This window comes from Rhinoraja longicauda, chromosome 2 (genome assembly GCF_053455715.1).
Source record: "Rhinoraja longicauda isolate Sanriku21f chromosome 2, sRhiLon1.1, whole genome shotgun sequence".
Lineage (NCBI taxonomy): Eukaryota > Metazoa > Chordata > Chondrichthyes > Rajiformes > Arhynchobatidae > Rhinoraja > Rhinoraja longicauda.
The window spans coordinates 111,672,130-111,699,951 of NC_135954.1; the positions used below are offsets into that span (position 1 = coordinate 111,672,130).

The following is a 27,822-nucleotide window of genomic DNA, read 5'->3' on the forward strand; positions in this document are numbered from 1 at the left end:
TAATAGTGTTATATAGTCACATGTCCCGAAACGGAACAATTAAATTCTTACTTCAGGTGTGTGTTCTTCTGACAGCTATTCAGCAAATGAGTCTCCGGAGAGAGATGTGAATTCACTGCAACAAATTTATAACATAGAACAATACACAACAGAAACAGGTCCTTTGGCCCACTATATGCATGCCCAACATAATGCTAAGATGAACCAATCTCATTTGCTTATACATTTAGAACAGTTAAGAAAGTAATTTACCAGATCCAAGTATTTTCTAAGTAATTTGAGAGTAATTAAGGCGCTAAACAGGTACATAGTAAAGTGAAACAATAAATTAAATAACACAATAATGAATCAAATGGCTGAGATGATCACAAATTCAATGGCAGTTTATGCAAATGAGCAGCTGCAATAAAACTAAACGTCAACATTTTGCTTTGTGCCACGCATTTAACGCTAATTCAAAATAACTTAGCTTTAAAAAATAGGTTAAAAAAAAATTTAAAATCTGCCTGTTCAAAAAAAACGTCGCTTTGGTGGTTGCTCCTCCCCTTTTAAAACGTTGCCTTTAAGATTAGGGTGCGAAGCGGCGGCGCGGGTGTCGACCCAACTTGATCGCGAGCGGCGGCTGATTGACGGGGGTGGTGGACCAATCGACGTTGAGGACTTCGGTTCCCTGGGGAGGAGCGGCGGCGACGACGTGACCAATCGGCGTGAGGTGTGGGCGGGACTTGGAGCAGGGTAGCAGGTTAGTGTGAGAGGCGGCGAGCGGCGGCCGAGAAAATGGCGGCGGTGAGGGAGGCCGAGGAAGCGAACTGAGTAAGTGATCGGGACCGGGGACGGCCGGGGACAGCGGGCAGCGAATGGCGTGAGGCAGAGAAGGGATAGTAGGAGCGGTTGGATAGAGTTAAAAGTAATGGCATCGCCTGTAAGGCCTCAGTAAGCCCTTGTTGCCATGGTTACTGCCCCCCCCTCGGGCCTAGACTTGTCTTTGCTCCGTGTCCCCCTCCCTTTCTCTTGTAGAATTATTGTGTAAAACATTGTCTGAAGAAGGGTCTCGACCCGAAATGTCACCCATCCCCTTCTCTCCTGAGATGCTGCCTGACCTGCTGAGTTACTCCAGCATTTTGTGAATAAATACCTTCGATTTGTACCAGCATCTGCAGTTATTTTCCTACACTATTTGACAGCTTAATACATTTGCAGTTCCTTCCTACACAATACCTTCATTGGCAGATTGGGGTGCAGAAAATTAATTGGTAAGAAATGACATGGTGTTCTCCCAGGGATTTTATGCTGAGGCTCCAACCTTTCACTGAAGTGAATGGATGGATTAGGAGAAAGATTCAAATTTGAAATGGAGAGAACCCTTGGGCTGCAAGTTTGGAGCTCCCTGAAAATGGCAAACCAAGTGGATAGGATAGTGGTGACGGTAGATACAAGGAACTGTGGATGCTAGTTTACAAATAAAGGCACAAAATGCTGGAGTAACTCAGAGGGTCAGTGTTTTATTCCTGGGCTGGAGAACATGAATAGACAATGTTTTTGGTCGGGACCCTTCTTCAGACTGATTCAGAGACAAAGTTATTTGACATGCCTCCCATTGTAAACTAAGGCATGGAGCATTAAAGTAGGGGACATCATTTTGTAGTTATACTAAACATTGATCGTGCTGCGCCAGGAGTATCGTGTGCAATTCTAGTTGCTGCACTACCCTGCGGTAGTAGTAGATTGAGTACAGGAGAGATTCACCAAGGTTATTGCCTGGAATATAGCGTTATAGTTCAGACAGGCTACGTTTATGAACACATGTCAGAAGCTAAGGGGAGATCTTATAAAGAGTTAGAGTCAAGAGTGCTTTATTGTCATATGTTCCAGATAGAACAATTACATTCTTGTTATTTATTCACAAAATGCTGGAGTAACTCAGCAGGTCAGGCAGCATCTCAGGAGAGAAGGAATGGGTGACGTTTCGGGTCGAGACCCTTCTTCAGAACATGGTCGTAGAGCAGGAGTGAAGGGTCGCAATCTGAAATGTCATCAAGACGAGCATGGGAGGACGAATTGAATCAATTTATAATGCAAGATATATGGGATGAAAGTTTACAACATATACATCAATGTTCATTGAATACTAGACATTCCTTAATACAATTTAAAATAATACATAGATTACATTATTCGAAGACGAAATTAAATAGGATTTTTCCTAGTATCTCTCCTATGTGTGATAAATGTCAATTTCAAGAAGCTAATTTAACTCATATTTTCGTAACTTGTATAAAAATGCAAAACTTCTGGTTGGAGATTTTTAAAATAGTTTCTAAAGTTATTAATAAAAAATTAGATATGGACCCAAAATTAATTATATTAGGATTATCAGACCATACTACAAATTTTACAGTAAGTCAGGTACATTTTCTTGATTACAGTCTAATAACTGCGAAAAAACTAATACTTAAATTTTGGAAAAAACCAATAACCCCCACAATTAAAATGTGGACTATGGAAATGACAGAGACCCTGCATTTGGAAAAAATAAGGTTTGCCTTAATCGACAAACCTGAGTTATTTTTAAAAATATGGTCTCCATTTATTGAATTTTTAGAAAAGTAAATGGGTTTGGCACAGGACTAAAATAAAAAAAATTTAAATAAAAAGTTGAAACTTGAGTTGGGGGTTGGATGTACAGCTGTGGTTTTTGTCTCCCGGATCTACTCCCGTTAATTTTTATTGTTAGATCCTTTTTTTTTTTAACCCTCTTTCTCTCCCCAAGTTTATAGTTTTATATTTTTATTTTTACTTTCTTCAAAAATTTAAAAATTGAAGCTATGTAAGAACTTTGTAACAAATGTGTTTTTTCTTATTTCGATTTGTACATATGCTTTTCAAAAATAAAATATTAAAAAAAAAAAAAAAAAGAATGTGCGATTCGATTACGCAATTAAAACAGAACACAGAACAGTGCAGCACAGGAATAAATTCTTCTGACTGACCACATCTGTGACGAACAGGATGCCAAATTGAATGAATCTCTTCTGCCCGCACGTGATCAGTATCCCCCCATTCCTTGCATATCCATGTGTCTATTTGAAGGCCTGTTAAACACCGTTATCATCTGCTTCCACCAGCACCCCTGTCTGTGCATTCTAGGCACCTTCCATTTTTTGAGTTAAAATAAATCTTGTACTGTACACCTTCTTTAAACTTTCCCCTCTCACCTTAAAGCTATGCGCTCGGTTAAGAGTCAAAACTGTTTAATTGTCATGTGTACTGACAATGGACCAATGAAATTCTTACTTGCTGCAGATTTACAGGCCTGTAAACGCAATAATATGCAGATGCATATATCATAATCACATTAAATAAATACATGATATAAGAATCAAAAAAGTTGAGAGAACCAAAAACCCCCCAAAATATAAGGCAACATCTCTTAAACTTGTCTTATTCATTGCAGCTTTACAGGCACATTGGATGCAGCAACAATAAATATACAAATAAATGTTCAATTATTAACCTTTATACTGACTGGATAACCATAGAAGTACAAAATCAACATCCGTAGTACTACCGAAGACGCTATACATGGAAGTTCGTAGTTTCTGAGGTTCGTCTGCTGTAGTGTTCAAGAGCAAGATGGTTCCTGGGATGAAAATATTTGTGAACCTGGAGGTCTCTGTTTTCAGGCTCCTGTATGTTCATTCCGATGGGAGCAGCGAGATGAGAGCGTGGTGGGTAGTGTAGGTCTTTGATATGGCTGCCGTTTGAGGCAGTGATCCCTTTGATGAGAGGGAGGCCAGTATCTGTGAAGTACTGGGCAGTACCACTCGCTCGTCTCTGGACATTCCTGGATGTTAGAGTTGCTGAGCATTTGACATTTTGATCCTGAGAAAGAGGTTCTGATTGTCTGCCCCATCTATTCCCCTCATAATGTTATAAACTTCTATCAGGTCTCCCCTCAATCTCCGATGATCCAGAGAAAATCCAAGTTTGTTCTAACTCTCCTTATTACTCTCTAATCCAGGCAGCATCCTGATAAACCTATTCAGCACCCTTCCAAAGCCCATCTGGGCTAGTCCCACTTGCATGTGTTTAGCACATTTCCCCCCAAAGCTTTCCTATCCATGTAGTGTCTTTTGAACATTGTACCGGCCTCTACCACTTCCTCTGGCAGTTCATTCCAAATATGCACCACCCTCTGTGTGTTGCTCTTCAGGATTCCTTTGAAAACTTTCCCCTTTCACCTTTAAACCTATACCCCTACCCTGGGGAAAAGACTGGCCATCCATCTTTTCTATGACCCTCATGATTTTATAAACCTATTCAAGGTCATATCTCAGCTCCAGGGGAAAAAAGACCTGGTCTATCTATAATGCAAAACCTCCAATCCTGGTAACGTGCTGGTAAATCTATTTTGCAGTTTAATGACATCCTTTCTGTAGCAGGGCCACCAGAACTGAACAAAGTATGATCCAAATGGTTGTGAGCAAATTTGGGCACCATATCTGAGAAAGGATGTGCTGGCTCTGGAGAGGGTCCAGAGGAGTTTTACAAGAATGATCCCAGGAATGAGTGGGTTAACCTACGATGAGCGTTTTATGGCACAGGGCCTGTACTCGCTGAGTTTAGAAGGATGAGGAGGGGATCTCATTGAAACTTACCGAATAGTGAAAGGCTTCGATAGAGTGGACATGGAGCTGTTTCCACTAGTGGGAGAGTCTAGGACTAGAGGTCATAGCCTCAGAATTAAAGGACTTTCCTTTAGGAAGGAGATGAGGAGGAATTTCTTTAGTCAGAGGGTGGTGAATCTGTGGGATTCTTTCCCACAGAAGGCTGTGGAGGGCAAGTTAATGAGTAACATAGTCCTCTCTCCCTTTCTGTTCACCATTTATACTTCGGACTTCAGAGAGAACTCTAACTCCTGCAACCTGCAGAGCTTCTTGGATGATCCTACAACTGTGGGCTGCATCAGTGAGGGGAGGGAAGCTGAATACAGAGGTATCGTCAATTACTTTGAGTGGTGTGGGCTGAATCACCTGCAGCTCAACACCGACAAGACTAAGGAGGTAGTGGTGGACTTTAGGAGGGGAGGAACACACCTGTCCCCTGTCTCCATCAATGGCGTGGATGTGCAGTTTACTAAGGAGTACAAGTACCTCTGAATTTACCTGGATAGTAAACTGGACTGGTCCAAGAATGTTGGGCCCTGTCCAAGAAGGGACAGAGCCGGCTGTACTTTACGAGAAAGGTCCACTCCTTCAACGTCTGCAATAGGATGCTGCAGATGTTTTACCAATCGATGGTAGCGAGTGCCATCTTCTTCGCTGGCATGTGCTGGGGTAGCAGGGTGAAGGCCGCAGATGCCAACAGGATTAACAAGCTCGTCAGAAAGGCTGGCTCTGACCTGGGGGCGGAGGTGAATTCATAGGAAATGGTCTTGAGGGGAGGATGCTCCTCAAACTGCGGAGCATCTTGGACAACACCGCTCACCCTCTCCATGACACTGGTCAACCTGAGGAGCACCTTCAGTAACAGACTGGTTCCACCAAGATGCAGCACAGAACGCCACAGGAGATCCTTTTCCCTGTGGTTATCAAACTGTACAACTCCTCCTTCTTAGTAGACGGACTCCCTTAACCCCCCCCCTCCAATATTTGCACATCCCCAATCCTTTCCACTCGTCTCTTTAATTTCATGTATCTTGTGTTTTATGACTGTTGGCAGATCAATTTCCCTTCTGGGATAAATAAAGTTCTATCGTATTGTAACGGATATTTTTAAGGCAGAGATAGATAGATTATTGATTAGTATGGATGTCAGAGGTTATGGAGAGAAGGCAGGAGAATGGGGTTAGGAGGGAGAGATAGATCAGCCATGATTGAATGGCGGAGCAGACTTGATTGGCCGAATGGTCAAATTCTGCTCCTATCACTTATGACCTTACTGGGGAGACCAATTAGATTACCGACACGAGGAACTGCAGATGCTGAATCTTGCATGGAACACAAAGTGCTGGAGTAACTCAGTGGGTCAGGCTGCATCTCTGGTGGACATGGATAGGCTATGTTTTGGGTTGGGATCCTTCTTCACATATTGTAGTAGAGGGAGAGAATGCCGGAAAAGAGGTGGGGGTGGGAGCAAACCAGGCAACTGATAGGTGGAGAATTAAGGAACTGCAGATGCTGGTTTACATTAAAAAAAAAGCCCTAGTGGTATGAACATTGAATTCTCCAATTTTAGGTAACCCCTAACAACTGATCACATTGAATGGTGGTGCTGGCTCGAAGGGCTAAATGGCCTACTCCTGCACCTATTGTCTATTGTCTAACTCCCTTCCCCTCCCCATTCCCACTCCACACATCACTTTTTCTTGAACCCTTACGCAAGTCACATTTTATGCAAGTTGGGATCACGGACTCTTGCCGTTGGGGCACTTTCTGTGGCGTGTGGCCTTCTGGGTAAGCACCACTGCCGTCATCATTGTTTTCAATATAAATCTGAGTGTTCGTACAGTGTTGTGAAAATTACAAACTGCCTTAATTGCGCTAGGGCCTGTACAGAATTGTTTACGTAAGTGTTAGTTCACGTAAGCCGCCTATTACATAAGGCGGGGAGTGCCGGTATTGTTTTAACATTGGCAGAGGTGAAGTTTGGTTTAACAAATGGCGGCAAGCACTGAAATATGTATTTTCTCTTGCTCTAGTGACACTGACGATCCTCTTTGCACTTTGCTATTGGATAAGGACTTGTCCGGCCAAAGAATTTCATGAGGAGGACTGAGAGGGGGCGTCGTGATGGAAGGCTCTTCATCTCCCCACAACTCTAGGCAGCCGTCTCGCAAGCGAGAAGGGAGTGTGGAAAGCCAGGGTCGTTCGCGCGTCCGGGTGAACTCCAAGCCGGTGAAGAAGGCGCGGCGGGTGGCACAATGGAACACCAAGGACTACACGGTCCACGACACTGACAATGACATGCTCCTGATCATTTCCAACGATAGCGAGGTGCAGAGGAAGGCCAGGACCAGAAAACCATGGGCCAGGAAAAGCAACCACAAGTCCAACAAGAAGCACAGTCCCAAAGGCACGAAGCCATCCCCGGTTGGCACGGGAACGGCTGGTTCTGATGTGGACGTCTCTGAAGGCCGGCGGAAGCTAATGAACTCTGAACCGCAGGTGGTGAAAGAAGAGGACTTGGACCGATGGGGTCAGCAGCTTCCGGTTGAAGTCTTGGTTCATATCTTCCATTACGTGGTGTCGTCAAATGGTGCTGTCCCGTTTCTCTGCAGGTAAGGCCAAGATGAGAGAAAGAAAGAGTTGCTGAGGTGCGCGCATTATGACAATCGGCATGCCAGCATACGGTCAATGCAAGTGGGATATCGGTCGGTTTTAGGTTTATCATGGTGTCATGTTCGGCACGGGCATTGAGGGCTGAAGGGCCTGTTCCTGTGTTGTACTGTTCTCTGTTCGATTTTTCTAATGAGAGAGTTGGATCTTTTTCCAAGGGCGCAAATATCAAAGATTAAAAGGCATAATTTTGTTCAGGGGGGAAAGTTTAACGGAGATGGTCGAGACAAGTTCTTATTTTACATAGAAAGTGGTGGGTGCCAGGAACGTGCTGACGGTAGCGGTGGTGGCGGCAGGTGCTATCCTGATGTTTAAGAGGCTTTTAGAAAGGCACCTGGACCTACAGGGAAATGGGGAATATGGACCAAATGCATGCAGAGGAGTTTAACTTGGTATCATGTTCGGCACGGACATTGTGGGCCTGTGCTGTCCTGTTCTTTGTTCTTTGGCCTAGGTAATATTGCATGCTATTCAACCAGATCAGATAATACTGTACATAAATACTATAAAGTCAAACTCAAATACAATACATAGAGCAAAGAGGAAGATGCAGAGTGCATAATATAGTTCTCAACATTGTAGTGCATCAGTTCCATTGACAAAGTCCAATGTCTGCAATGGGTAGAGGTGAATTGGACAGGACGTTAGACGTTGAATATTCTGCTAGGGTGCGCTTTCAAGCATTTGTACCTTCCGCACAATGGGTGCGGGCCGAAGGAGGAATGGGGGTGGATGATCAGTGAACATAGGGTTGAAAGTGGTTTGTGGGATTCTTTCTTGTCTGGTTGGAGAGGGCAAGAATCCCTCCGATTTACAGTCCTGGCTATTGGCCTGCGTCGCCTGTTGATTTAATCTTATCCCTGCGTGGAAAGTGGTTCTTCTGATTGGGGAGCAGATTGTGCTGCAAATAGAATTTAAATGTGGACTCGTACAGCAGTGAAAGAGACCCTTTGGCCTGTCGAGTCCATGTTGACCATCAAGTACTCATTCGCACTAATTGTACCCTGATCCAATTTTCTTCTCCCCACATTCCCATCAGTTACCCCCTCAGCCAGATTCTACCCGTCCCCCAGATTCTACCACTTAGCTACACAGCAGGGATAATTTACACTATCCAGTTCACAAGTTATACAAGTAAAATTTGGCCCTTTGTCCCACTGAGTCCACTCCTGCTATTCAATCATGGCTGATCTCTGCCGCCTAATCTATTTTCTTGCCTTCTCCCCATAACCCCTAACACCTGTTCTAATCAAGGATCTGTCCATCTCTGACTTAAAAATATCCACGGACTTGGCCTCCACAAGCCTCTGTGGAAATGAGTTCCACAGATTAACTACTCTCCTCACCTCCATTCTAAAAGAGTGCCCTTTAATTCTGAGGCTATGACCTCTGGTCGTAGACTCTCCCACCATTGGAAACATCTTTTCCACATCCACTCTATGCCTTTCTTTAAGATTATTCCATAAATTTCAATGAGGTTCCCCCTCAATCTTCTAAACTCCAGAGGCCCAGTGCTGTCAAACGCTCATCGTATGCTAGCCCATTCATTCCTGGAATCATTCTTGTAAATCTCCTCTGGACCCTCTCCAGAGCCAACACATCCTTTCTCACATATGGGGCCCAGATTTGCTCACAGTACTCCAAATGCGGCCTGACCAGCACCTAATAGAGCCTTGGCATTACATCAAAGATAGATACAAAAAGCTGGAGTAACTCAGCGAGTCGAGACCCTTCTTCAGACTGGTTAGGGATAAGGGAAACGAGAGATATAGACGATGATGTAGAGAGATAAAGAACAATGAATGAAAGATATGCAAAAAAGTAACGATGATCAAGGAAACAGGCTATTGTTAGCTGTCGGGCGAAAACGAGAAGCTAGTGCGACTTGGGTGGGGGTGGGATAGAGAGAGAGGGAATGCCGGGGCTACCTGAAGTGAGAGAAATCAATATTCATACCACTGGGCTGTAAGCTGCCCAAACGAAATATGAGATGCGGTTTCTCCAATTTCCATTTAGCCTCACTCTGACAATGGAGGAGACCTAGGAGAAAGGTCTTTGTGGGGAATAGGAAGGAGAATTGAAGTGTTTAGCAACTGGGAGATCAGGTAAGTTCAGGCAGATTGAGCCAAGGTGTTCAACGAAACGATTGTCCAGTCTACGTTTGGTCTCGCCGATGTATGAGTCAAAGGCTTCAAAGGTCTTTTCTTGTCTCGTATACCAATTATGGTACATTGATGTATGAATTACCGTACAGCCATATGGGAAAAAAAAGCAACAAGACTCGCATCTACATAAAATTTAACATAAACATCCACCACAGTGGATTTCCCACATTCCTCACTGTGATGGAAGGCAAAAATGTCCACTCTTCTTGCTCTTTATTCTCCCCGTGGAAAGAATCGCATCTCTGTCGAGGTAAGAGATTAGAAAAAGTTTCCTCCAAACCCCACTCCTCCCACATAAAACAAGCTAAAGAACACTAAAAACATACATTTAACAGTCAACAGTCAACAGAGCTTTATTTGTCATTCGGTACCAAGGTACCGAACGAAACTACATAGCAGTCACACAAAAAAGAAAAAGAACACAAGACACATGACCCCAACACAAACATCCATCACAGTGACTCCAAACACCCCCTCACTGTGATGGAGGCAACAAAACTTCCACTCTCTTCCCCACGCCCACGGACAGACAGCTCGTCCCCGACCGACCCGCACAGTCCCCGCAAGGGGATGGCTCGCGGCCGAGCCGCACCGGGCGCTGAAACGTCTCGCGGCCGAGCCGGGCGATGGAAGGCCCCGCGGCCGAGCCGTGCGCAGCTAAGTCCCGCGGCCGAGCCGCGCCGGGCGATGGAAGGCCCCGCGGCCGAGCCGCACCGGGCGATGTTAAGTCCCGCGGCCGAGCTGCACCAGCGATGAAAAGTCCCGCGGCCGAGCCGCACCGGGCACTGTTAAGTGCAGCGGCCGAGCCGCACCGGGCGATGTTAGGTCCATACACAACCAAAAAAAAACAAAAACCATCCCAACACCGACACACAACAAAAAAAAAAGGAAAAAAGACGAACAGACTGCTAGCGAGCCACAGCCGTTAGGCGCCGCCACTTCCGCTTTTTAAACGCATACTATTTAAACACAAAGAAGGAAGGGACAGACAGATTGTCCCTTCAGCCATTGCTGGTGCCACCCGATGATCCAATCCAACCGTCCCCTCCCCCTCTCCCACCAACCGTCGCCTGCCCTCCCCCTCTCCCACCAACCGTTCCCTGCCCTCCCTGCCCTCCCCCTTTCCCACCAACCGTCCCCTCCTCCTATCCCACCAACCGTCCCCTCCCCCTATCCCACCAACCGTCCCCTCCCCCTCCCCCTCTCCCACCCACCGTCCCCTGCCCTCCCCCATCCCACCAACCGTCCCCTCTCCCACCAACCGTTCCCTGTCCTCCCCCATCCCACCAACCGTCCCCTGCCCCGATACCACCAACCGTTCCCTGCCCTCCCCTATCCCACCAACCGTCCCCTCCCCCTCTCCCATGGGGGAATCCACCAATATCTTTCTGGTGTGCTGGTTGGTTGGTGAACAGATGGGGGGTGGGGGGGGGGCAGGGGACGGTTGATGGGAAAGGGAATGGTCTGTGGCATAGGGAGAGGGGATGGTCAATAGGGTGAGGGGGGATGCTTGGTGGAATAGGAGGAGGGGATGGTTGGTGGGATAAGGGGTGAGTGGTGGAACAGTTGGTGCTCATAAGGTATTAGAGTAGAATTAGGCCATCAAGTCTGCTCCATTCAATCATGGCTGATCCATCTCTCCCTCGTAACCCCATTCTCCTGGCTTCTCCCCATAACCTCTGACACTTATACTAATCGATACATGTGACAATAATTTGATCTTGAAATTTAATCAAGAATCTGTCAATCTTCCCCTTACAAATATCCATTGATATCCATCTATCTATCTCTGCCTTAAAAATATCCATTCACTTTGCCTCCACAGCCTTCTGTGGCAAAGAATTCCGCAGATTCACCACCCTCTGACTAAAGAAATTCCTCTCATCTCCTTCCTAAAAGAACGTCCTTTAATTCTGAGGCTATGACCTCTTGTGCTAGACTCTCCCACTAGTGGAAACATCCTCTCCACATCCACTCTATCCAAGCCTTTCACTGGGGTAGGGGGAGGTGGGTGTGACAGGGGATAGGGGGAGGGAAGGGAATGATGGGGGGGGGGGGGAGAGAATTGTTGGTGGGATTGGGTGGTTTGTGGGATGGGGAGGGGGCAGTCAGTGGGATAGGGGAAGGGGAACGATTGGCGGGATAAGGGGAGGGGATGGAACGGTTGGTGGGACAGGGGGAGGGAACAGTCGATTAGCTTGCTCCGCCTGACAGTTACCGACCAGGCTTTCTGCCTACACGCCATTGTGATTTGACCTTGTCCCGTATCTTTGAGCAGAATGGCTCGAGTGTGTCGCCTGTGGAACGGAGCAGCTGAGAACTCCAGACTCTGGCGCAGGGTGACCATCTCCCATTGCTGGGTCAATCCTGGAAAGAAACTCCAGCCTCCGGTTCAGAGAAAAATCCAAAACACCTTAAACTGGCTGACGGACAACAGGTTTGTAAGGCGAGGCAGTCTGGCGGTGTCAACAGTGGAGTTGTAGCGTTTGGTGGGTGGGGGGGGGGGTATGGTAGTTTTACGAGGGATGGAGGTTCTGAGGGGTGCAGGCGTAGGTTCAGTTGTACCGCACTCTTGAAGTAAAATTACAGAGGTTCATACCGGCACGGTAGCGCAGCGGTAGAGTTGCTGCTTTACAGCGAATGCAGCGCCGGAGACTCAGGTTCGATCCTGACTACGGGTGCTGCACTGTAAGGAGTTTGTACGTTCTCCCCGTGACCTGCGTGGGTTTTCTCCGAGATCTTCGGTTTCCTCCCACACTCCAAAGACGTACAGGTATGTAGGTTAATTGGCTGGGTAAAAATGTAAAAATTGTCCCTAGTGGGTGTAGGATAGTGTTAATGTACGGGGATCGCTGGGCGGCACGGACTTGGTGGGCCGAAAAGGCCTGTTTCCGGCTGTATATATATGATATGATATGATAACACAACTAGATCGAGTGGTAAAGAAGGCGTGTAGTATATAGCAAGTCAGTGAACCCACCATGCGTCTTCTGGATGTGGGAGGAAACCGGAGCGCATGGGGGAGACCCACATTGTCGCAAGTAGAACATGCAAACTCCACACAAACAGTACTGGTGGTCGGGATTGAACCCGTTGCTGGAACTGTGAGGTAGCGGCTCGGTTAGCTGTGCGACTGTGCTCCCTTATTCGGCTAGCAAAGAGGTGTTGGATAGGCAGACCCAGTGTTAACCTCCCTGTTCTCCCATCAAACAACCACCTCCTCTACATATTTGGTCAACGCGCCTGCCCTCTTCTGCCCCGGCCTGCTTCCTTTCCCCAGCCATGTCGATGTAGGGTACTTTTGGATTAGAGGAGTGGAGGTTTGCTATTCTTCCCTGAGTTGAGAGGAAACCTTTGCTGAAATGACTTTAGGCAGCTGGTGGCTCTTCGAATTCAGGGGTTACAAGCTCCAGCAGAGAATTGTTGCTTTCCTGCTTGTGCATCTTTAAACTGGAGGTGGGAAGCTGAGGGAAAGGCAGCAGCTGATTTAACCTCCATTCAATGTGTTTCCCCTCACGTAGGTTTTCACAGCTCCGAGAGTTCTCCATCTGTCACTGGAGCAATCTAGTGAGCTACACCATGAAGGTAAGATCTATACTCGAGGGCTTCTCAGTCACTCCGCTGTAATTTAGTTTAAATTCTATCCCAAAGTAATTTAAATTATTGCTGTATCAGTCTGGAGCTGCACTCTGGTATTTTTCTCTTTGCACTGCCTGTTATGCGTGTATGACTTGATTGTACTCATGTATAGCAATGAAATGCACTAGTTCCAAAACTCGTTGTATTTAAGCCACATATGTTATTGGCATTGTTTATTCTTGTCACCTGTACTGGGATACAGTGAAAATCTTTGCATATTATCCAATCAAATCTTACTATACATGAGCACAATCCAGCCATGTGCAAGTACAACAGGTAGTGCAAAGAGAAAAGTCCCAGAGTGCAGAATGTAGTGTTTCAGAGTTACAGTGCATGTGGTGGTTGTAGCTCAGGCCCGGAGAATGCTGATGTTGACTGGGAGATTGATTAGGACGCACCACAGCAGTGGTGGGAAAATGATGTATGGGGAAGCTTTACACTGCAGTGCCTCATTGCTCGATGTGTCAGAAAAGTGAGAGCTTTCCCATTGCTCAGTGGATACTGAGTTTCGTCCGCCTCGTTCTTTACTTGGTCTGCAACAGACATTGCTCAGGTATTTTACACATGCCGACTGGCCCACTGCAGACTGCAGGAGTACGTGCTGAGGGACGCACTGAAGCTTGGTGCAGCCAACGCCAAGGCCCTGTGGGGGAGGACCACAGTCTAGGGTCCTTCCGCTGCTGGACACGGGGGGCAGGCTGTGGTGGAGAGAGACGCCCCTCAAAATAAGGGATTCTTTGTAAATTTCTGTGTAAATTTGGAAATGAATACCTGTATTGAACGTGTAACCTCCGGAAATGTCAGATGGGGTTGTTGAAAAGAAGATGTTTTGTAAATATTTATTACTTGAATAAAGTATTTTTTGATATTAAAAGAAAATAAAAAAATTACACATTAACAGCAGACCTTCCTCTCTCTCTGGCTTTGATATTCCGCTTCTGATGTTGTTCATTTAGCATGCAGTCATGAAATAATACAACATAGGAGACATAGAAAATAGGTGCAGGAGGCCATTTGGCCCTTTGAGCCAGCTTGTGATCATGGCTGATCATCCACAATCAGTAACCCGTGCCTGCCTTCTCCCCATATCCTTTGATACTGCTGGCCCCTAGACCATTTGGCCTATTAAGTTTCTGCTACCTCTCTAGAGCAATCTATTTGGTTCCATCCTCACTACTTAAAGTATTTTACCTTGAGTATCCCACTTGACAGTACTGAGTTGAGCAATGAGTTGTCGATTGTAAGTACTCTAAGTTTAAAGTTAAATGCTTATGTTCCCCTGCATCTTTAGCCCATCACTTTGAATCAATATCCTTTTTGTTCTTGGATGGGAACAGCACCTCCCTTTGTATCCTACTTATAACAATCGTGCACCACTTACATTTCCTCCCATTGTTTTGTTCCAAGGAGAGGAAGGCCAGTCTAACCCTGCCACTGAACTCCCTCATCCGTTTGAGTGAATCTTTTGCTGTATCTTGATTCTGACTGATTTTCGGAACAGTGTCGGGTGTTGCTATATTCCACTGTTTTTACAATGTCAGTACTACGGTTCATCTCTCTGCAGGTCATCACTAAGTCCTGTCCTCAGTTAGTCTCATTGCGACTGACCAACTGCACTGGCGTGACGTCCGATGTCTTTGAGTCGTTGGCTGTGCATTCCCGGAAGCTGGAGAGTTTAAATCTGCAGCATTCTGTGGTAAGGGGACTACTTGTGTGTTGTCGCCACATGAGTTGTGAAGGCAACCTTCTAATTGTTGCACAATTGTACCAATTTGAACCCAAAGTCAAGTTCAGTCTGTCTATATTGCCCAGGCTAAAAATAGTCCGATCACCTGTCCCATTGATTTCTAGTTAATGATTCAAGTCTCTCTTGGGACGGCACAGTAGCGCAGCTGGTAGTGCTGGGTTCGACCTTTACCTTGGGTGCTGTCTGTAGAGTTTGCACATTCTCCCTGTGACCGCATGGACTTCCTCCGGATGCTTCGGTTTCCTCCCACATCCCAAAGCTATGGGGGTATTTAGGTTAATTGGCTATAGTGTGGAGGGAGTGGATGAGAAAATGGATAACAGAATGCGGCACGGTGGCGCAGCGGTAGAGTTGCTGCCTTACAGCGAATGCAGCGCCGGAGACTCGGGTTCAATCCTGACTATGGGCGCCGTCTGTACGGAGTTTGTACGTTCTCCCCGTGACCTGCGTGGGTTTTCTCCGAGATCTTCGGTTTCCTCCCACACTCCAAAGACGTACAAGTATGTAGGTTAATTGGCTGGGCAAATGTAAAAAAAATTGTCCCTAGTGTGTGTAGGATAGTGTTAATGTGTGGGGATCGCTGGGCGGCGCGGATCCAGTGGGCCGAAGGGCCTGTTTCCGCAATGTATCTCTAAATCTAAAAATCTAAACCATTGTGAATGGGTTATCAATGGACGGTGTGGACTCGTTGGGCTGAAGTGCCCGTTTCTGTGCTGTATTTCCACACTGAACTAAGTGTAGACACTCTGTTTCAGAGGTCAGACATTGTGAATACCTTGTTAGAAACATAATCTATTTTTGTGGTTTTATTAATCCTGCTGCATTTGTTACCAATTGTTTTGCATTATTTGGCCAATTATTTTTATTTGTGCTTGCTTGGAGTATTGACCTAGCATCCCAGTGATCTAATTCCATACTTCCATTAGTGTCCTGGGATAAATCCCAGGTCCTATGGATCTGTCCAGTGTAATGTGCTCCACTTGTCAACATCTGCCCTGACAATCCCCTTAGGATTGTATCTGGAGACACAAGAAACTGTGGATGCTGAAATCTTAAATTCCTCCAGCAGTTTTAAAAAAAACTTTGGATCTTGTGTGTTGGAATAAAGTCACCCCCCCCTGCATTCTTTTGAATTCCAATGTAAATCCAAACCTCTGATAGCTAGACACAAAATGCTGGAGTCACTCAGCGGGTCAGGCAACATCTCGGGAGAGAAGGAAAACGTGATGTTTTGGGTCGAGACCCTTCAGTCTAAAGAAGGGTTTCCACCCGAAACGCCACGCTTTCCTTCTCTCCCGAGATGCTGCCTGACCTGCTGAGTTCAGCATTTTGTGTCTACCTTCGATTTAAACCAGCTTCTGCAGATTTTCTACACAAACCTCTGATAGGGCAACCCTCTCATCCCAGGAATTAGCCTGGTTAATCTCCTTTGAACTGCGTCCAATGCTGCAGTATTCTTTTTCAGGAAAGCAAACCAAGACTGTATACTGCAATCCTGGTGTCATCCTTGCCATCATTGCTCTCCAGATACGTGGTAGAAGACAAATCAGGAAATAGTGCCTTCTCTGGTGCCTTATGGATTTGAAATTTACACTCTGACTTGCAACCATCCAATGTATTCCTTTGTAGCTACTTTCTCTCCTTCCCACTCTTTCAGTCTGACGAAGGGTTCCAACGGTCAACGTTGTTTATACAATTCCCTCCACAGATGCTGCCTGACCCGCTGAGTTCTTCCAGCAGGTTGCTCTTTGCTCCAGTGTATCTTGTAAGAATTTTCAAAACTGCGAGCGATATATTTTTCTGAACACGGAGGCTAATTGGGCCATTGAGTCGTTGGCAGCTCTCTCAGCTATCCCACCCATTACTTCCTTGCCTGCCATCTACTCCATCCTGCTTGTTCTGTCGCCTTACCAGGGGTAATTTACAGTGGCCAGTTGACCGAGCAAGCTGCACATCCTGGGAACATGGGAGTAAAGCAGAGCACCCGGGGGAAGCCCATATGATCTGCAAACTCCACACAAACAGCACCTGAGGTCGGGATAGAATATGGCACATGCGTTGTTGGACCTGTGATGCAGAGGCACTCTCTGGTGCACCACTAAACAGCCTAAAGACAGAAGGGTTAACGGCCAGATCTTTTTGATGAAACATTATCAACATCATGTGCCATATGCACGGGAAACAGAGCAATAAAATTCTTACCTTTTGCAACTTTACAAGCCCATTAACACAAAAATACCACAAATAAATATACAATAATCAAAATCACAATAAAATATCTGTAATCCTAGGTAGCCAGATCACAAAAGTGCAAAGCGAAGTACATAGTGCAACCTAAGCACAGTACATAGTAGTTTGGTGCTGAGGCAGGGTTTAGCAGGATGGTTCATGAGACTGCTGTTTGCTGGGAAGAGGCAGTTCTTTAACCTGGAGGTCACAGTTCTCAGATTCCTGTACCAACTTCCCGATAGTAGCAGCGAGATAAGAGCATGGCCAGGGTGGTGTGGGTCTTTGATATTAGCTGCCATCTTGAGGCACTGCCTCCGGTAGATCCCTTCTGTGACTGGGAGGTCAGCCCTGGTGATGAACCGCATCAACTCTGTTTTACTCTCTCATCAATGCTGCCCGACTTGCTGAATATTTCCAGCACTTTGTTTCTGTTTTAGATTTCCAGCATCTGTCGTTTTCTTTGTTCTTTGATGGGTTGTTGCTATGATTGCAGAGTTATCAAAGCAAAGTAATTGAATTAGCCATGATCTAAATGGTTGATCAGGTTTTGATGTGGTTATTTCTGCAGGTCGATGTTGCAGCTGTTGTTGGTTTCCTTGAGACAGCGGGTTCAAACCTTAAACAGCTTTGTGTGACGTATAACAGCCGCCTGCACAACATCTTCAATGCCATCGTGGTAAGGTACCTCGTGGTCAGAGAGGGGGGGGAATCAGGCTCTGTTGTGGTGAGACAGAAGGGGTGATGTTCTAGGCTGGGTCACTCTAATTTGATCAGCAGTGGCATGAGTAGTTTTTTATGATTTCTGTTGTGACATCTCCTGGATCTGCCTTATTTACATAGTGAATAGTTTGATTAGTTAGTTAGCTTGATAAATATTTGCAATGTTAAAAAATATATATATATTTTATGCCATTTTATGCATCATTTTCTTTACTGCCTTTGGGTCAAAATGTAAGAGGTAATTAACTGGAAACCATTTTGTGCAAACTTGTGGCATACATTTTAAAGCTGAAAATGCTTTCTAAGCTGTTCCCGTGAAAATGGTTTCCAGTTAACACAAAATGGTTTCCAGTTAATTACCTCTTACAAAAGGAACCCTTGCAGGATCAGAGATGGCTGGATGGACCAATATTGTGAGGATGTGACAGTGAGGATGTAGTTTAGTTTAGTTTTATGTAGGAAGGAACTGGTTTAAACCAAAGATTCACAAAAGGCTGGAGTAGCTCAGCAGGTCAGACAGCATCTCTGGAGAAAAGGAAGTGACAACGTTTTGGGTCGAGATCCTTCAGTTTAGTTTTAGTTTAGTTTGGAAATACAGTGTGGAAACATTCCCTTCAGCCCACTGAGTCCACGTGAACATCGATCTCCCATTCACCCTAGTTTGATGTTATCCCACTTTCATATCCTACACAAAAGATAAACAAAATGCTGGAGTAACTCAGCGGGACAGGCAGCATCTCTGCAGAGAAGGAATGGGTGACGTATCTTGTTGAGACCCTTCTTCACGCTCCCCGCACACTAAAAGCAATGTACAGAAGTCAATTGACCTACAAACGTCCACGTCTTTAGAATGTGGGAGGAGACCGGAGCACCCGGAGTGAACCCACGCAGTCACAGGGAGTACTTACAAACGCCGTTCGGACAACACCCGTAGTCAGGATCAAACCCGGTTCTCTGATACTGTGAGGCAGCAACTCCACAGATGCGCCACTGTGCTGCCCTCTAGTTAGTTAGACAAAACATATCGGGTCCTGTGACTCATAAATGTACAGTACAAAAACAGAAGTTTATGTTGTAGCGTCCTAGTGCAGCAATGGGACCTGCGGCCCAACTTGTCTGTGCCACCCAAGCTGCCCATGTAGGCGAGCCCAATTTGACCCATATCTTTCTCAACCTTTATTGTCCTTGCACCTGTCCAAATGTTCTTAAATATTATTATTGCACCTATATAAAACATTGGTCATTGAACTTGAATCCAGTTTCTAGTGTGAACGGATAGCCGACTGACTCTGTGGGCAGCAGACCCTGTTTCCAGGCTGTATCTTTCAATCAATCAATGATTAGACAATGGAAGATTTGATTGTTCTCTGTCGGGCAAGGAATGTGCAGAGGAGGCATGATATAGGTGGTAAAAAATACAGGGCTGAAGTTAGTTAACAGATATCCCGATGCCTGTTGTATTTGACATTTATAAGTTGGTGGTTGATATTTGGTCCACTTTGGTCAGAGAACAGGTGGCAAGGCAGCACCAAAGGCAGCGTAGACTTTCCCTGTGCAGTCACACACTTTCTCTCTGCTCCTGTCCCCAGGCTGGCTACTGTACTGAACTCCGGCTACTGGAGGTCAACACGGAAATCAAGCAGACCAACCCCTACTTCCAGTTCTGTATTGAGATGCTGCAGGCGGGCTGCCCCAAACTGCAGGTAACTGCGGTGTGAGGGGTGGGTGGTGCTGGTTACTGGGGGGGGGAAGGGGGTGATGGGAGTGAGAGAGGGCGAGGGGAGGATGGATGGAAGGGGAGGGGGGGTGTGGATGGGGAGTAGGGGATGGTGAGGTGGGGTTGAGGCCAAGGTGGAGGGTGGGGAGTGAGAGGGTGTGGAGGGGGGTAATGGGGAGTGAGAAGAGGGTGAGGGGGCGGGAGGAGAGAGAAAAATGAACAGAGCGGGATGGGAGGGGGGAGAGAGGGAGGTAGATGGTGATGGGGTCAGAGAGAAAGGGTGGGTGAAGAGAGTAAGATGAGTTTGTAAGGGGGAGGGGCATCGATCCAAGTCACAGTCATCCAGCATGGAAACAGACCATTCAGCCCCTCACATCTGTGCCAACCGATGGACACCCGTCTGTATTAATCCCATTTTCCAGCACTTGGCTGTGGCATTTTACACCTTGTCTAAAGCCCTTCATCGAGCCTCCATGCTGTGCTCACCGTCTTGATCCGCTTATCTCTCTGCCTTGCTCAGCATCACCCTGTCTCTTTCGCTGCCCCAGCCACCACCAGCCCCTTACTAACAGCATCATTTCGTGCATGCAGGTGCTGCGACTGCTGAATCTGACCTGGTTCCCGAAGGCTTGCACCATGATCGTCTCACCCGAAGTCGGCTTCTCGGAACTGGAGGAGTTGTGTCTGGCCACGTCCTCCTTCTCGCTGGTCACGGACGAGGTTCTGGTGAAGCTGCTCCACCTGTCCTCCAAGCTGCGCACTTTGGACCTGAGGGGCTGTTACCGGATCACGTCAGCGGGGTTACAGCTCCTGCCCTGTCAAGGTACGGAGATCTTCCTCTCCACCTACTCCTCTGTCCGGGTGTTTGTACATGATCAGAGAGTTTATAAGGTAATCAGAAATAGAAGCAGAAAGATTAGTTACCTAATACAATACAATACAATACAATATATCTTTATTGTCATTGTACAGGGGTACAACGAGATTGGGAATGCGCCTCCCATACGATGCAATAAATTAATTAGCTAGTCAGTATTAATTTAAACAACCCAATGAAGCAAATTGGAACAGTTTTAAAACAGAATAAAGTGCAAGTAGATCTGTGCCGGTTCACTGTGTGATGTGACCATCCGGCTCAGCAGGACCGGTTCATAGCAGCTATGGCCCTGGGGATGAAGCTGTTCCTGAGTCTGGAGGTGAGGGCGTAGAAGGCCTTGTAGCGTCTGCCCAATGGTAGAAGTTCGAACAGACTGTTGCAGGGGTGTGAAGAGTCTTTGTGGATGCTGGTGGCTTTTCTGAGGCATCATGTGTTGTAGATGCCCTCCAAGGCTGGTAGCTGTGTTTTGATGGTCCTCTGAGCTCTATGGACTACCCGCTGAAGAGCTTTCCTCTCTGCCTCCGTGTAGCTGAGGTAACGCAGGGATGCCATTTGATAGGATGCTCTCTATGGTGCAGCGGTAGAATGTCGTCAGCAGCTGTTGGGGTAGACCATACTTTTTCAGTGTTCTTAGGTAGAACAGTCGTTGCTGTGCCTTCTTGACCAGCGCAGCAGTGTTATTGAACCATGTGAGGTGCTCCGAAATGTGAGTGCCCAGAAACCTGAAGCTGGACACTCTCTCCACACTGTCCCCGTTGATAAAGATCGGGGCGTATTCCCCGTTGTGTGACCTACGGAAGTTGATGATCAGCTCCTTGGTCTTGGTGGTATTTAGGGACAGGTTGTTATCAGAGCAGAATTTGGAGAATTCAATCATCAACCCTCCCCGCCCCACCTCACCCCCTCTTTCTATCTGTTATTAAGCTGGAAAGAGTGCGGAGAAGGTACGTGGCCAGGATTTGAGGGCACGAGCTATACGGAGAGGTTGGGCAGGCTGGAAACTGTATTCCTTGGAGCGCACGAGGATGAAAGGGAATCTTACAGAGGTGTATTAGACCATGAGAGGAATAGATGCAGAGAGACTAATAAGGGAATAAAGACCCAGAGGACATAGGTTTTGGTTGAGAGGGGAAAGATTTAATAGGAATCTGAGGGGCAACCTTTTCACACAGGGTAGTGGGTATATGGAATGAGCTGCCTGAGGTAGAAACTACAACATTTAAAAGACATTTGGACAAGTACGTCGATAGGAAAGGTTGAGAGGGATATATATGGGCCAAACATGGGCAGGTGGGACTAATGCAGATGGGGCACCTTGGTCTGCATGACAAGCTGGGCCGAAGGGACAGTTTTGTGTTGTCCGACTCTCTGACTAAGTGTGAGGCGTTGCACTTTGTGAGGTCAATTGTGGCAGGACTCTTGGGTGCATTAAAGTACAGAGGGATTGTGGATTCAAGTCCATAGCTCTCTGAAAGTGGCAACACAAACAAATACAGTAGTAAAGAAGGCTTATGGCATGCTTGCCTTCATTGATCGGGGCATTCACTATCAGACTCGAGTACCTGCGTTCCAGTTTGTAAAATTTTGATTAGGCTGCATTTGGAGTGTGCAGTTCTGGTCGCACTATTAATGGAAAGATCTGGAGGGTTTGGTGAGGGTGTAGAAGACGTTTTCCAGAATGAAGGCTGGATTAGGGCGTATTAGTTACAGGGAGAGGTTGGACAGACTTAGATTGTTTTCTTAGGAATGGCAGAGGTTGAGAGATCTGATGGAAGTGTATGAAATTCTGAGAGGCATAATAATAATAATAATAATCCATTTATTTTATATAGCGCCTTATCACATGCTCAAAGCGCTTTACAAAAACAATTAACATAGAAACAAACAGACAAACTATCCTGACGGAAAAGCGGCGAATACTCAACGCCAGCGTCCTCTCACGTCAGGGTCCGGCAGTGGACATTAAAGAGCACAAGACACAAGACATACATAAAACAGCCATCACAGTGATTGCTCTAAGCATACCCTCACTGTGATGGAAGGCAAAGTCTTATCTCCTCCTCGTTCTTCTCCCGTGGTGCCACGAGGTGATCAAGGCTCCCAACTTTTTGAAGCCCCCACCGGGCGATGGAAAGTCCCAGGGCCGAGCCGAGCAGGCCGATGAAAGTCCTGAGCCCCCACCGGGCGATGGTAAGTCCCAGGGCCGAGCCGAGCAGGCCGATGAAAGTCCTGAGCCCCCACCGGGCGATGGAAAGTGCTGCGGCCGAGCCACGCAGGGTGATGAAGGGCCTGCGGGCGGGTTGATCATACCTCGCGCTTCGGGGCGGTCGAAGTTGCTACGGCTGGAGCTCCCGAAAGCCGGTCGCCAGCCAGGGACCTGCGAACTCCCGATGTTGCGGTCTGCAGGGCCCACGGCCGAAGCCTCCGAGATGGTAAGTCCAGGCCCTGCGACCGGAGTCTTTGAGGTCGATCCCAGCTGGAGGCCGCCGACTCCACGGTGTTAGGCCGTAGCGCGAACGGAGATACGACACGGTAAAGGTCGCATCTCCGTTGAGGAGGAGATTTGAAAAAAAGGTTTCCCCCAACCCCCCCACCACCCCCCTACATACACAGAATTAAAAATAAAATAAAAAGTACATTTAACGATGACATTGACAAAAAACAAAAAAAAGAAACGGAGAGACTGCCGGTGAGCCGCAGCTGCAGAACACAGCCACGCCACACAACAGTTGACAATCGGAACCATTTCCCCACGGTGAAAATATCAAAGACTAAAGGGCATAGGTTTAAGGTGAGAGGGGCAAAGCTTAAAGGAGATATGCAGGGCAAGTCTTTTTAACATTAAGGATAGTGACAGCCCGGAATATGCTGCCAGGGATCGTGGTGGAGGCTGATACGATAGCAGTGTTTGAGGCTTTTGGATAGGCACGAGATGTGCTGGAAGTGCTCGGAGGATGGTCGGGCTCAGATCGGCTCATGGCTGCAAACTGGTCAGGAAGGGACCAGAAGAGATTGTTTTCCTCTCCACAGTCACAGAGCATGGTTGTTTATAGCTGCGGTTCTGGTGCTGAGAAAGCAGTAGCTGAATTAAATGCCTCGATTTCACCTTGAACTCCCACCTCTAGTGCAGGCAGAATCTATGTGCAAATCTGAAGCTTGGCAGATTTTTAATCCGTAATTTTAATTGAGGAGACTCGAGTAGCCGAATGACCCCTCTCCCCCCCCCTCCCCCACCGTTCCTACTTATATTGTTATGGTCTCTGCCCTTTAGGATGTCTGAGGCTAAACGAGCCAAATTGCTTTCTTATGAAACCCTCTGCTTGTTCCCACACCAGACCTTGTGCGGTTGTTCCTGGGGCTTTACTGCAGCACCACCACGCTGCTGTTGGCCAAGCAGGGTTCTGAGCAGATGGCACTGAAGTGGAAGCACTCGTTGGAGGAGCTGGATCTCACTGGTCAGTGCTACAAAGAGAAGGACCTTGAGTTGGCCATGGGAATCCTGGCAGGGACCGATGGGAATTACGTCTTACGATCTCTCAACCTGGCTGGGACCAAGGTCACCCTGGATGCAATCAGGTATTCATCCGTGTGCTCGTCACCTCGAGCCCGAGTGAAAAGACCATACACCACACGCCCACGCAGCATGGAAACAGGCTCTTTGGCTCAACTTGCCCATGTTGACCAAGAAGCCCCATCTATGCTACCCTCACCTTGCCTGCATTTGGCCCTTATCACTTTAAACTTTTCCTATCCATATACTTGACCAAATGGCTTTTTAACATTGTTATAGTACCTGCCTCCTCAGGCTGCTCATTCCATATACCTACCACCCTCGGCTTCCTGTTAAATCTTTCTCTTTTCACCTTAAGCCTATGTCCTCTGGTTCTTGATTCCCTTACTTTGGGGAAAAAGACTCTGTGCATTCACTCTATCTGTTCCAATCGTGATCATTTATACCACTATAAGATCACCCCTCGGCCTCCTGCACTGCAAGGAATAATGTCCGAGCTCACCCAACATCTCCCTACAGCTCAGGGCCTTGAGTCCTGCCAACATTCTCGTAAATCTCTGCACTCTTTCCAGTTTCAAATCCTTCCTCTAGCAGGGTGACCAAAGGTAAACGCAATTCTCCAAATGTGGCCTAACACACGTCTTGTACAAGTGTAGCATGACATCCCAACCTCTTTGGCCTTCATCAGTCAGGTTAAGGCAATGTACCGAAAGCCTCCTTGCCCACCCTATCTAAATGTGACATCACTTTCAAGGAACTATGTACCTGTACTCCTGGATCCTTCTGCTCGACAACACTCCCTAATGTCTTTCCATTCACTGTAAAGGTCCTGCCCAGGTTTGACTTCCAAAAGTACAATGCCTCATGTTAATATAAGAAAATAACTGCAGATGCTGGTACAAATCAAAGGTATTTATTCACAAAATGCGGGAGTAACTCAGCAGGTCAGGCAGCATCTCAGGAGAGAAGGAATCGGTGACTTTTCGGGTCGAGACCCTTCTTCAGACTTCAGTCTGAAGAAGGGTCTTGACCCAAAACGTCACCCATTCCTTCTCTCTTGAGATGCTGCCTGACCTGCTGAGTTATTCCAGCATTTTGTGAATAAATGCCTCATGTTAATGTAGATAAATGCATTCAAGATCCTGCTGTAAGTTTTGATTACCATCTTCACTATCGGATTTGATTTCAATTATCTGATTTGATTGAATAGCAAGCCAAGCAAAACTTTTCACCTTTTCTCAGTACACATGACAAGAATAAACCTAAGCTTTGACCCCTCTCTCCATACAGAAGCTGTGGAGGTAGAGTCTTCTGTCAGCAGTTGCCCAGTGCCATGATTCCCTCGGGAAATTGCCAACGTGTTTTTCTCCGGTTGTTGGTGCTTTTGCCGAAGGGATTAACATCTACTTTCCTTTCTCTGCTCTCCCCCCTCACTTTCAGGGTGGTAGTAAGCAGCAGCCCTGCCCTCAGTTACCTGAACTTGACATCCTGCCGCTGCCTGCCCCGCGGGTTGAAGAGGATCTACCGGGGCCGGGACGAAGTCTCCCATTTTGTCAACTGCCTACTGAGTGGCGGAGGAGGACAGCAGGTCGCTGGCGATCGACGGCCGCAAGGAAAGGGGGTTAAGTAAGGATCCCGCTCGCATGAGACCAGCGACGGCTAGAGAGTCCGAAGTCTGTGTCAGCCTGACCTCCACGAACAAATCCCACGTGTCCAACTCGTTCCGTAAAGTTCAGAGCACAATAAATAAAGGAAAAACCATATCAACTGCACTGCAGGCCAAGCTCAGTGTTCTGGGTTGATGTCAGAGGTACTCTGTGCAGGTCAAAGCTGATTTGGGCTGCAGTTAGTGGAATTTAGTGTTCTGGGTCACCAATCATCCTGAGGTTTATCCCATCACCTTCAAAAGAACATGGATCGCCAGCCGACATCTGTGGCAGACTGGAGCACGGGACCAGCCTGCAGTATAAGGTGTCTTGTGCGGAGGCTGGGGACATATTGCAAGGTGGCCACAATGATCGGAGGAAGCCTGGGGCAGGCCGTGTTAACATGAACTGGTCTAAGCTGTTGAAGGGCTTCCCTGAGACAACATTGGCTGGTGGAGTGAAAGTGATAGATGGACTCATGTTCTTAGACTGGAAAATGGCTCTGAATCTAAACAAAGTCCCATCTGCAGAGGTGTGCATCGTTATGGTGTGTTTTCAAACGGCTTGCTCTGGGCACTAATTTAGAGTTTAGTGCCTTAAGGGTTTCCCACTTTAGTGGTGCACAGTAGTGCAGTTGAGAGAACTGCTGCCCGCCTCACTGTGCCAGAGACCCAGTTTTGGTCCTGACCTCGGGTGATCTTAGTTGTGGAGTCTGCACATTCTCCCTGTGACCGGATGGTTTTCCTCCAGGTGTCCCAGTTTTCTCCCTCATCCCAAAGACGTGGTAGGTTAATTGGCCCTCTGTAAATTTCCCATGTGTGCAGGGAGTGGATGCACAAGAGGGATAACGCGGAACTAGATGGTTGGCATGGATTTGGTGAACCGAAGGGCCTGTTTCTATACTGTATCATTCAATTGATTCATTTTCTGTACATTCCCCCTTGCTGTGCACCATACAGTATCATCTCCACTGTCCAAGGTGCTGAAAGAATCTTAGTTTTATTTCCTTGTATGGAACTTTGGTCATTGTCTCCCTTTTTCTGGAGTGTGTTCTTTCAATATTGCCTTTTTGCGTGGTGTGTGTGGTGCCACAGGTAGTGTGATTTTATATTTCCTGGTGCTGTGGTCCATCTGCTTTGATATAGTGATTGGGAACCCGGACAAGAAAAGAATTGGGAGGCAGTAGTTCTAAATGAAGCGCACCCTTAATGTTGACTTTAGTCAACTGATGGATGGAAAATCACGTTATTTAGAGTGTCACTGATGGGAGATGTTAACTCCATTTTTCTCACCACCGAGGCAGCTGACCTGCTTCCTCCAGCATTTGCAGTTTGGACGCTGTGTTGTACCATGTCTAATTTTTCCCAGTGGAAAGCAGAGGAATAACGGCACCTGCAGGAATCATTCAATCTGTGATGGTGGGAGGTTTCTCACAACATACATTCAGAGGATGCAAGGCCTGGCCAGGTTTCCAAAGCAGATTTAAAAATCATTGTACCTGGATGTGTACTCGCGAGTAGTTGACATTGCATACAACACCCCCCCCCCCCCCCCCCCCCCGATATACCCATGACATGTTTTAGGTTTCGATCAGCTGAGTGCATGAAATGTTTCCTTGTACAGGCTATCAGGGGCCATTTACTTTTTGACCCGGGGCTATTGCTGCCGGTGACAGAGTAAAGATGGTCTTGTACTTGCTTTGGTTTTTACTGCTGGTGCACTCTGAGTGGTCGTAAAGTGACTGGTGGAGGGGGGTAGCTGAGGCAAGGCCGTGCTCGCCGGTCTGTCCACAGGGAGGGGAACAGGTAGCGCTGCAGTCGCTTCACCTCTTCCCTCCCCTGAGGGGGGAGTCTCAGATCTCGGTACCGTTCAGCTTCCATACCCCAGGTTCCAACAGCGATGCATTGTGTCACTGGTCTCATTCAGAGACTACTTTAATTAGAGACTTGCAAAGTGCCGCAGTAAGTCAACAGGTCCAGCAGCATCTCTGGAGAACACAGATATGTGACATTTCAGGTCGGGATCCTTCTTCAGACCCGAAACATAGTCTCGATTCTCTCCAAAAATGCTGCCTGACCCGCTGAGTTCTTCCTACTCAAGATTCCCGCACCTGCTGTTCCTTGTCTTAATTAGAAGCTTCTTTCTTTCCTATGGGTACAAAGTGATGACTGCCTTTCCGCATTAAGAATGGATAAAACATTAGTGACTTATAAATCATGGTGCATTATTGAAGA

At 46.9% G+C, this 27,822-nt stretch overlaps 1 protein-coding gene across 2 annotated transcripts; it reads left to right on the forward strand.

The window, feature by feature from the left end:
* Positions 1-629: 629 nt before the first annotated feature.
* Positions 630-27,142, forward strand: fbxl6 (F-box and leucine-rich repeat protein 6). Of its 2 annotated transcripts, none has more exons than XM_078426011.1 (10): positions 630-742; positions 6,741-7,279; positions 11,781-11,939; positions 13,024-13,087; positions 14,706-14,837; positions 17,686-17,793; positions 19,427-19,540; positions 20,146-20,377; positions 23,767-24,007; positions 25,383-27,142. In XM_078426011.1, the coding sequence occupies exons 2-10, from the start codon at positions 6,792-6,794 to the stop codon at positions 25,570-25,572; spliced, it is 1,728 nt and encodes a 575-aa protein (XP_078282137.1). In that variant the 5' UTR covers positions 630-742; positions 6,741-6,791; the 3' UTR covers positions 25,573-27,142. The 2 variants fall into 2 exon arrangements, with proteins under 2 accessions (XP_078282137.1, XP_078282130.1); XM_078426004.1 differs by having other exon boundaries at positions 727-813; positions 6,701-7,279.
* The last annotated feature ends 680 nt before the right edge of the window (positions 27,143-27,822 follow it).

What these genes read in the sequence shown, in the direction of transcription:
- fbxl6 (XM_078426011.1), top strand. Translation starts at nt 6,792, where the DNA reads ATGGAAGGCTCTTCATCTCCCCACAACTCTAGGCAGCCGTCTCGCAAG. An exon ending in GCTGTCCCGTTTCTCTGCAG is followed by an intron (nt 7,280 to 11,780) that starts GTAAGGCCAAGA and finishes ATCTTTGAGCAG; the next exon opens with AATGGCTCGAGTGTGTCGCC. An exon ending in AACTGGCTGACGGACAACAG is followed by an intron (nt 11,940 to 13,023) that starts GTTTGTAAGGCG and finishes CCCCTCACGTAG; the next exon opens with GTTTTCACAGCTCCGAGAGT.